The sequence below is a fragment of the Syngnathus leptorhynchus genome, chromosome 11 (genome assembly GCF_054491065.1).
Source record: "Syngnathus leptorhynchus isolate UIUO chromosome 11, UIUO_Slep, whole genome shotgun sequence".
NCBI classification, from domain to species: domain Eukaryota; kingdom Metazoa; phylum Chordata; class Actinopteri; order Syngnathiformes; family Syngnathidae; genus Syngnathus; species Syngnathus leptorhynchus.
Window position 1 is genome coordinate 7,234,617 of NC_141205.1, and position 10,393 is coordinate 7,245,009.

Genomic DNA, 10,393 nt, shown 5'->3' on the forward strand with positions numbered 1-10,393 from the left:
ATTTATATTTGTATTGTTTCCAGCTCCTTCATGGGCTGCATTATACCCAGAGGTGTGAAATTATTACAACATGACTCGGACAACATCTTAAAAACGTTTTATTTTAGGTAGAAAACATACAAAGAAAAACAATTTTGTTTATGTCAAATTGTAAACAAAAATACTGGATATAGCTTGTTATGTGGTCTTTTTTTCTTCTTCTTCAGTGCTCATATTTCTGGAAATGCCCCACCGGTAATCCTGAATACAGTAGTGTCTCGTTATTAATATTTCTCTGTCAGTTAAAGTGGGCTACATTTTAGCTTTTTCTGTCAAGTCCTTCATGAATAGAAATAGTCAAGGATCAGATGAGCCTTCTTCATGTGGGCACCGCTTTGGGCTTGTGGAACAATCTGCTGTGCCAGTAGTCGGGATTGTCAAACGATCTGTCTCCATTTATAGGATCTCCAACCTCAACTCCAGCTCGTACTTTTACATGAGGGTCAACGCCCAAGTGACGAACTGTAGTGCCACTTGGCTCTCCCTCGCCTCCCATTTCCATGTTCTGGTACACCGCTGCATCTGCAGGCTTCATGGATGTGAAGCAGTCCATGTCCTCATATTCATAAGCCTTGCCCTCGTCCCTATCCGGGATCTTTATCTCCTTGTTTTCCAGAAGAGCTTGTCTCAACTTCGGCTGCTTGTTATTGTAATGATAATTACTATCTTCCGCATAATCCTCTTCTTCTGCCATCCCAGCAGCTATGGGAGGAGGAGGAGGGTCATGTGCCGGAGGGGCTTCGTCCCTCTCACTACACCTGATATCCATGTATTCATATTTAACCTCTTGAGGACCGAGCTGCTGGGAGCCACGATTGTTCCTGATGAATGGCGGGACATCGCCCGAACCGACCGTCACCTGTGACGATAGCGAGGATGTTCGCTTCTTGCTACCCTTGAGCCACTGGCCGTTGTCCTTGTGGTGGCTGTTAATTCGAGGCGAGAGGCACGTCTGCTTGTTCATGCACTCGTATTCCTCGCCGTTTAGGTTGCACAAGACCCCGGATGAGTGCGACTTGCCCATACCGCCGGTAATGACTCGAGACGGACACAGTAAGGTTTCTGGGAAGGAAAAAAAAAAAAGGTTATTCGAAAGAAATTTAAGATGTTTGTGAAATTTTATCACTCACCTCTTTCCGGGCTGTCTCCAGGCAGCACATAACCATTTTGGTCCTCCTCATCCATCTCTGGGGACGGCGTCTCGGGCGGCCCGCCAGACAAGCTGTCCCTCTGGGACATGTAGGCGCTGTCCTGCCTTTGACGCCCACGTTTCGGACTCCCAGTCAGAGACACGTCCTCGATCATCTCCAGGTCGGTGGCAGTGCCGCAGCCCTCCGAACTCTCAGACACAGTGCGGGCAGAGTTGAGCCGGGAACGTGACTGCCACGGAGCCTGAAATATTGTCAACAATGCAATAATAGGTCATTTTGATAGCTATGGATTCCAGAAACATCCAAAACATGCAAGATAGTGGATCTCAAGTAATGGCTCTCAGGAACTTACCTGTCCTGGATTGTCTATGCCTGAGGTCATTGGCAGATAACCAGTACCACCTGGTGAAGTCACAACCACCTGAACAGACACAAGTTGCATTAGAATATATGTAAGGTCTTCGAGAAGTCACTGCACATTTATGGTTCTAGTAAATGACGGGACTTACTCTGTGGGAATCAAGTCTGGAAAGACCACCGAGACTTCTCGACTTAGTGGGAGACAGGTAGTGGGAAGGCGGGTTGAGTTCGTCTATTGATAGTTCCTCCGCGTGATCCTCCAGCTCGAATTCGAGATCTTCCAGGTCATCTAGGTCCGCGCTGCGTTGGGTCAACTCATCAGGAGGCCCGTCGGGCTGGCTGCAGTCCTCCTGTTGGCGGTGAATAAAAGTAGAGTAACGACGCCTCCGTGATGTGACTGAGTCGAGGTGCTGTCTTACCTTTATCACCAGGTAGCGAGGAGGATCTCGAGCCATTCTGGTAAATTCATTGGCGAGCTCTTTGAATGTTGGACGGACATTCTCGTCAATCATCCAACCTGTAGATAGTTTGTTGTCACATTTCAGAATGCAAAATACAATAGAATCTTAAAATTAATTTGGTTGTAAGAATTGTTTGATGAAAAACTCACACTTGACCATGACCATATACACATCAATTGTGCAAATAGGGGGCTGGGATAGTCGTTCGCCCTTTTCCAGTAGATCAGGAACTTCCTGCGGCCGCATGGTCGGGTATGGCTCCGTTCCATGTGACATCATCTCCCATATTGTCACACCTGGCAGGAAATGGCACAGGTTTAACGTGGCATCGAAAAGTACAACCCAAAAGGAATCACGTGACTCACCATAACTCCAAACATCACTTTGATGAGTATATCTGCGAAACAAAACGCTTTCCAAGGCCATCCACTTGATTGGTGTCTAAATCCAAATTCAAGGTTTTTAATTAATAACGCATCTTATCATCATTTGATTGAAAGTTCTTCCTGTAGCTAGCTTACGAACCTTGACTTCATTATAAAAGAACTTTTTGTCTTCGGGGTACAGGAGGTCAGCAATGCCGTAGTCGGAGATCTGGACGGTGTAGTTATTCTTCAACAGCACATTTCTGGCAGCCAGGTTCCTGTGGACCATCCTGTTCTCCTCCAGGTAATACATTCCCTGAGCAGAGGAGAATATAGTGAATGGAATCCACCATCCTACCCTTCCTTACCTTGTCTTGCATTGCTCAGTCAGGCCACCTGACTTTTACCTTTGCAATCTGCACACACCAGTTGAGGAGTCTCTGCGGACTGAGCTTGTTCTTGTTGTTCCTGACGTGCTCCAGCAAAGAGCCTTGGTTGTTGAGCTGGCTGATGAGTTGCAAGTTGGCACCGGGACAGATGCCGAGGATCCTGACGACATTGATGTGGTCCAAGCTTCCCATCACCATCATGTGCTGCGCTCAACAATGAAAAATCAGAGCAATACTTTTAGACAGCGCCTTTGAGTTTAACGGAACAGCAATTGCAATTTTGTCTTCTCACATCAGTCAATTCGAAGAACGTCTGCCTCCCATTACGATCATGAATTGTTTTTATGGCAACTGGAAGCTTCACTGTGTCTCCCTCGGGAATCCAAATGCCCTGTGAAACGCAAAAAAAGACTTCAGCGTGCTTTTATTCAACATGGCAAATGTGTGAGAATGTTATTCCCATTGGCACGATCTTCACTACCTTATGAACCGATCCAAATACGCCGTTACCCAGCAACTTGATCTTACGCAGCTCAGTGGGCTTCAAGATTCGAGCGTGGACTTTAGGCCCCTTCTCGCCAGGATCCAGCGGCTCAAAACCCTGAGAGCACATAAAGCGTATTTTAAACCGAGAACTTGTATCTCAGCGGACATCCTCCAATTAATAAACGGTGGTCAAATAAAAAAATCATGGAAGGTGTACACTATTCAGAGAATTTGGCTTTTGATAAATATGAAAGACATTTAAACCCAATTCTAAGTCAGTAATTTCTCTGCCGACCGCTAGAGGGAGCCGACATAACTTCGGTGCTAGTGTGTCACACGTGGACACTTATTTGAAAACAGACAACATATACCAAAACAGTCCGCCATCAAACGTTAAGAGAGGTCGAATGAAGTTTGCTTGGACTGTGCTTGACTTGACAATGCCATTACCCAACAAACTAAAATCTCACCTCTCCATTGGCCATGTATCTCCTCATAGCTCGTTTGCGGCGGATAGCGAGGCCTCTGCGGTACAAAACGCTCAGCACGAAAACAGAGAAGCTGGCAAATAGAATGGCAATAACTCCCAATACGATGCCCGTGGTTGCTTGTCTAGAAACACAATCATAGTGAAGGGAAATTTGACCTTTCAGAAACTTATATGAATGTAAATACTGCGGAATGAGAGGAGAATCCTACCCAGAAATATATCTGGAAGACCTAATACAGCCACCAGTTCCTGGACCGAAGCACCTGGAGAGAAATTGTATTTCAGCTAAATTCAGCAAACGCAGAGCGTAATGTTAGGCTTACCCTTGAGTACAGTTGATGTGACAGGGTTCACAGCGGCCTTGCTTGTTCGGGTACTTAAAGATGACCCCTTCGCCTCCCATCACACCCTCAGGACACAAGGAGACGCAATGTGGGCCGTCCTGTCGGTTGGCGCACGCTACACACTCATCTGCTCCCTGCACATATGAGTGAATGGATGGATCCAGTTAGAACCTAAACGTTGCTTAAATGTCGGAATAAATGTGTTGAGATAAAGTGGTGTGGAGTTAAAAGTAATTACAACTAAACTGTACTCTACAAATTTAGGGCTTTACAAATAATCTTGACTTGACTTGACAAAAAAAACAGCAACATAAATATGGTTGGTCGATTCTCTCTTGGACCACTAGAGGGAGCACTGAGAATTTTTGCGAGCATTTATACCGGGCCTGTGCAGGTCTCCATTCCCTCCTGGACTTTACACTCAGGGTGGCAGGGCATGCATTCTCCTGATGGATCTGCAAACTCGCGTGTCTCCCTAGATCGGGATGAAAATCATCTTTCAAAACGTTTCCGCAGACTACAGATGACAAGATAAAAATAATGAAAAGAAGAATGAAAACTAACCCTGTCAAAAACATGCAGTCCGGCACACAAGTTCCTCCTCTTCTATACTTTTTGCAGGAGAGACACTGGTCCGGGCCGGAACCCCAGCAGCCCTCCGAGGAGCACAGGGGGTCGCACACGTGGCCTATCTCGACTGCACATAAGAAACACACATAAATGCCATCTCATGTGCAAATGATGAAAATGCAAATGAAAAATCTACTAGATAAATATCCTGTACATCGTAAAACATATAGAAAGTAAAAAAAATGTTTTTCAATCATTTGAATTAAATTGATTCTCCAATTGATAGATCCTTGGCAGGATAATCTGTTTAAATTGAATCATGAAATAAAATAATTTAATTCAACAAATTTAGGGGAATAAAACAGCTAAATGAATACATGAACCATTACGGCACAGTTACTACTGTAAATGTTCGGTGGGCCCGATTCAAGAACGCAGAGAGCCGTACGTGACCCCGGAGCCATATGTTGCTCACCACATTCATCTCTTGGCCGGTTTTCCTTAATGTCAATGTACTTCTGGCGTCTCTGCGGGCGCGAACTGCTGTTCAGGATGCGTGTCCAGTTGACAGTGTCATGGTAGCATAGTTTCTTGTTTCCTGTGATGTAGACGCCTCCATCATTTATTTTTTGAAGCGAGCGTAAGCCCAAAGAAGTCAAGGAGGGGATCTTCATCACCAGCAGGGCGTAGCCCCTGAAAATAAAAACAACTTGATGTGAGATGATGAGAAAACACAGCAAGATTTGCTGAATTTGAGGCCAAGTGTTTGATCCCTGAAAGAACATGCAAAAAAGAAATAAATAACCAACCACCAAAAAAAAAAACAGGCACCCACCACCAATTTAAAGGTCTAAATAAGATTAAGAAGCAGAAAAAGGTGGGCACAGGAAAATATTACTATACCTTCTCGAGCTCACTCCTCTAAATGGTTTTAAAGGGATAAAAAGAAGACACAATGGGTTTATTAGAGTCTGCATCATTTGATATTCCGTTTAAAGTGGTCACGCACAGGCAATGAAAAAGTGCTCGAAAAAAAAATCACCTATAAAGTGTTCTGCCATGAATGGTTTGCAGGTTGGAGAAGACGGATAAATCAGTCATGTTTTCAGGCCATGACTGGATACTGAGGATGTCTGAAAAAGTTACATCGTGTGTGTAGTTTGGTCTGACGGAACAAAAATGAACACAATCGCCCCAAAAAAACATCTGGACAAACACAAACCTGTAATCTCTCGCACCGTGCTGAAAATCTTCAGTTTTGCCGGATCAAGGGCCGGGATGTTGTTGTAATCGTCTCTTTTATTGTCAGAAAAAAAAAAGACACAAATGTGATTATAAATAACACAGATTGTTAGGTGACACCTACTAGCGCCATTATTTCTTGTTACCCGTGGATCCCAGTCACCAGGAAGTGAAGACTGCCCTGAATCTTTGTACAGTTAATGAAACTGTCGATGTTAAGAGCATCCACCGTCTGTCGGTTTTGAGTTCCTGTTCCGCGGCATGCTGCAAGGAACAACAAATGAACTCATCTCATTATTTTTGACTAGTGCACTGGACCGCATCATACTGAGAGTTGTTGCTAATATTTAGTCATATTCAAGATAATCAAAATATTTGAAAGAGTTGAATTTAATTAAAAATATTAAATGTATACATTTAATGTGATAAATTAATAAAAAAATATATGCTAAATATGTAAACGGTGACATCAATAAATACATTTAAATGAAACAGCTTTTTGTCTCACACACACACACACACACACACACACACACACACACACACACACACACAACTTTGCATACCTTTAGGACAGAGGCCTCCACAAGGCTCACACCTTTTCACGCCATTTTTCTCCACCTCCATTTTATGCGTGGGACAATTGCTCACGCATGAGCTGCCATCCACCAAAAAGTTTGCTGTGGAAAAAAAGAAAAAAAAAAATCATACATGAAGGTTTAAAAGATACAAACACACTGATGCATTGTGAATAGTACAACAACGATTGCGTCCAACTCACTGGGACACTGCGACACACAAATGGAGCCGTACTGGTACTTGGCATCGGGGTTGGGCTCCAGTTTGAAAGTGTGCTTGTTGTAAATCACCGTCTGAGGACACTGAGGAGCGCAGGAACCCGAGTTGTTGAAGTTTCTGCAAGCCTGAAAAACAAAAACAGATGGCCCGTATTGACTATTTAGTCATTTTGGTTGCCCGATCATTCGATCTTACAAAGCAGTCAGTATCGAGGGGTCCGGTGCAACCTCCGGCACACTCATTGTGGCAACACTCGCTTGGGTTCCTGCCGAAACAGCGGCCATTGCACTGAGGGGCGCACACCGTCTTTGTCACTGGATCACATTTGAGACGACATGTCAGTTAAACGCCCAGACAAACGACAAAGCGATGAGACGGCGATGTCGCTCACAGATCTGACACGTGTCATTTCCGGGACCCCAACATGGAACGTCCTCACACGCTTCACTGCAAGGCTCTGACACATATATTTATTTGTGATGAGTACAAAGATCAAGCCAAGATTTACTTTTCACTCACTTTCAGGTCCATTGTCTTCCAATAAAATTGCCACCGAAGCGTCCTTCACGATGTCCTGCCAGATGACCTGTGGGCCGTAGCTTAGGTACTTATTTTGAATGATCTTGACTCCTCCCTCCAGTATCTCTGCGGGTGGCAGACATTGCATGTAAAAGACGAGACGCAAGTAACGAGCCGTAACATGCCCTCGACTCCGAATATCATTCTCAGACCATTTTCGATATTGCATCACTATCGTGGGCTCATGTTTCACTGGCAGTTGAAGAAAGGCTCACACGAGGTATTGCTGTGACCTCACCGAATACAATACACACTACACACACATTCTAGCGCTGTTCAACGACAGGTATGCTAAAGGTGTGGCAGTGTGGGAGCTCCAACAAGCTGGCTCTTATCTGCGAAGCCGCCCACACAGAAACATTACAACCTATGCATATGGATTTAGAAGAACATCATGAGTTTCTCGTGTACCCGTGAGGTGCGTCAGGCCCAGTTCTTGCAGGCCGTGCTGGCCGCCCTTCTGGTAATTGATCATCACAGCCAAGGCGTATTGGTCCTCGTACAAGGTGTTACCCCTGATGACACGAAGGTGGTCCAGCGGCAGGCGGCTGAACTCGTTGATGGCAAACAGGATGTAGCCTGTCACCTCCCTGATTGACTGCGTGGGATAATTGAGGATTTAGTTGGTATTCCACTCTGAAGGAATCTAACTGAGGAATTCACTGACTTTCTATGGCGGCAATATTAGGTACATGTGCCTGAAGTATGTAAAGCTGGGGTGTCCAAAGTATGGCACGGGGGCCATTTGTGGCCTGCTTCAGTATTTTATGTTGGCCCACTGTGGGCTACATTCAAGCAAAATTTAAACAGGCACTCATAGTTTCATAAAAATGTCACAAAAGTTGAATATTATGATACATCTAACTTAAAAAAACAAATTTGTCTAAATGTAAAACATATATATATCATCCCTTTGAAGGTAAATACTTGGAAATTCAGAATTTCTGAACATATTTTTTTTATTATTTTGTCACATTACATATTACATTTCTAAAAATAATCCATCCATTTGTATTAATATTTCTTCTGAGTGAATGGCAAGTCCATCAGTGACTATGCAGTTATGATTCCATATCAGAATATTTTTCATTATTAGCTTTCAATGGGTCACCTGCAAGAAGGAGAAATCTCTGGTGTGTTCCATCATGGTTATCTCCAGGTTTCCCATGACGATCTCACAGCCAGTGTACCTCTCCCGCATCAAGTTGTACTGGATCTCAGAGTTTCCTGTCATGCTCAGATCATTTTGGGTGCCGCTACAAACCACCACTGAGGAGGAAAAAAAAAAAATCAAACATGACAAATGTCAAATACAGTAGTTCTCTACAAGTCCAGTGGAGCAATGGAATAGGACTACAAAATTGTTGTCTTGCAAGAAAAGTTTCGATCCCTGACTGTAGTTCAGCAGGAGCTTAAGAACATTTAAGGGCGTCACTCTGCACCATAATTGTAGTTGTACTCCATGTTCAGCTTCTCAAACTGTCACTGAACTGCAATTAGGGACAGCAAAACTTAGCAGGTGGTAATTTTGCAGTTGGTAAGCCATGGATCATTCTTTCAAAACGTGAAAAAGATGAGCAAATAGTTGCATGCATGTATGGATGGCTTTGCTGCAACAAGGACAGAATTTACGGGGTGTGGCTCTGTCAAGAAAACATAACACAAGGCCTTGCCTATGTGCTGAAGAGTTCATTCATTGAGTATCACTGAGGCTGCTTTGCTATTCAAATGTCAGTCAGCACAGAGGACGCAAACAGTTGGATGAAAACTGCCCACTCATTTATATGGCATCAGTTCATGTGAAACAAGTTGCTTGAGAACATTCAACGGTGATCCAGTGGAGAACATGGAAAGCGGCAGATGTCGTCAGTTTGAGCTTGGAACATATTTGTTTACTTTATAGTATTTCCTTGAAATTGTTTTTGAATTACAAATTCCAATTTAGAGTCCAATCAATAAACCATACTGGGCAAATTATTACACTCCAAGGTGACTGCTACGATAAAAAGGTTTTAAAGTCGGAAAAAGCCTCCAGGCATGGTTGTTGCAATAAGTTCAAACAACACGCACGTCTAAACGTTGATTTATTCCGAAACAAATTCCATCAGGGTCAAATGAGAATAGAAGAACAGATAGCAAAATAGTGCACCTTGGTGTCTTTTTTTTTTTTTTTTTGCATTATGCCACAGACATTTAAAGGAATATTGAGTTTATAAAATGTATAGGAAGTGTCATGTAAAGTTTCATAGAATAGCCAATGTATTCGATTTTGTGCCTAACACAACGCTCAGTTTGGGTCATCAAAAAACAGCGAAAGGTGGAGGCGTGAAACCAACTGTATGCGTTGTCACCATGAATCCTATCTGAACTATTCTGTCGGACTAATTGTCTGTGTCTGCTTGAAACCTCCTTGTGGTCAAAGTAAAGTAAAATAGCTCAATAGGAAAGTGAAATCGCTAACCCAGCACTGGGCCCCAAAAGGAGCCAATCAGATATTTATCCAAGAAGAAGAAGTGGCTTACAAAGTTATCAGCATAGCTGTCATTAAAATTGTCACAACATCTATTTTAGTAAAGCAATGAAGGATTTGGAATTGATAACTTCCCGCCACTGCAGACGTGTTGAGTGTGGTCGAAAATATGCAATGAGCGCCGTGCAAACAATTCGCAGGCTGTAGCTGGGGAAGGCTGAGAATGTCAACAAGCTGAGTGGGTTTTCTATCAAAGAACGACTTTCAGCCGTGGCAGATGGATGGCGGGAGAGAAAAAAGAAAAGCGGGGTGGAGGGATTAGAGTCAACATGCACACAGATAAACAATGGCCTCCTTTTTGAAAGATGTAAAAATTGTAGCTCATCAGTGTCGCTGACACTCGACCCCGTGTCGGATCATTCCATCACTAACGGCAGTTGGTCTTTGGACGGCCCGAAATAAATGGCGTCATTGTCTCTCTGATCTGCACTGTGAACTAACACGTGGAGGAAAACGAGACAAAAGGCAGATTGGGTTCTCGCGTTGTCGTTACCAAGATTTCCACTTTGAGAGAGAAACAGGGGAGGAGGAGTTGATGACAACTCAGGTAAAGCGCTTGAGACAATGAGCGAGGTAAACAGAAACTTGG

The 10,393-nt window shown here is 43.7% G+C and overlaps 1 protein-coding gene across 1 annotated transcript in view; it reads right to left on the reverse strand.

The window, feature by feature from the left end:
* Nucleotides 1-82: 82 nt before the first annotated feature.
* Nucleotides 83-10,393, reverse strand: part of erbb3a (erb-b2 receptor tyrosine kinase 3a) — a 12,640-nt gene continuing 2,329 nt past the window's right edge. Inside the window, exons 2-29 of the mRNA XM_085923876.1 lie at nt 8,386-8,543; nt 7,686-7,872; nt 7,215-7,340; nt 7,087-7,152; nt 6,891-7,009; nt 6,679-6,820; nt 6,464-6,577; nt 6,044-6,161; nt 5,878-5,951; nt 5,698-5,788; nt 5,559-5,576; nt 5,131-5,348; nt 4,650-4,782; nt 4,467-4,560; nt 4,065-4,219; nt 3,951-4,004; nt 3,722-3,863; nt 3,247-3,366; nt 3,058-3,156; nt 2,784-2,969; nt 2,537-2,692; nt 2,377-2,452; nt 2,161-2,307; nt 1,970-2,067; nt 1,700-1,900; nt 1,543-1,611; nt 1,170-1,431; nt 83-1,101 (exon numbers count right to left, since the gene is read on the reverse strand). Coding sequence (XP_085780002.1) covers nt 359-1,101; nt 1,170-1,431; nt 1,543-1,611; nt 1,700-1,900; nt 1,970-2,067; nt 2,161-2,307; nt 2,377-2,452; nt 2,537-2,692; nt 2,784-2,969; nt 3,058-3,156; nt 3,247-3,366; nt 3,722-3,863; nt 3,951-4,004; nt 4,065-4,219; nt 4,467-4,560; nt 4,650-4,782; nt 5,131-5,348; nt 5,559-5,576; nt 5,698-5,788; nt 5,878-5,951; nt 6,044-6,161; nt 6,464-6,577; nt 6,679-6,820; nt 6,891-7,009; nt 7,087-7,152; nt 7,215-7,340; nt 7,686-7,872; nt 8,386-8,543 — 4,166 coding nt within the window. The 3' untranslated portion in view covers nt 83-358. The remainder of the gene's footprint in view (nt 1,102-1,169; nt 1,432-1,542; nt 1,612-1,699; nt 1,901-1,969; nt 2,068-2,160; nt 2,308-2,376; nt 2,453-2,536; nt 2,693-2,783; nt 2,970-3,057; nt 3,157-3,246; nt 3,367-3,721; nt 3,864-3,950; nt 4,005-4,064; nt 4,220-4,466; nt 4,561-4,649; nt 4,783-5,130; nt 5,349-5,558; nt 5,577-5,697; nt 5,789-5,877; nt 5,952-6,043; nt 6,162-6,463; nt 6,578-6,678; nt 6,821-6,890; nt 7,010-7,086; nt 7,153-7,214; nt 7,341-7,685; nt 7,873-8,385; nt 8,544-10,393) is intronic.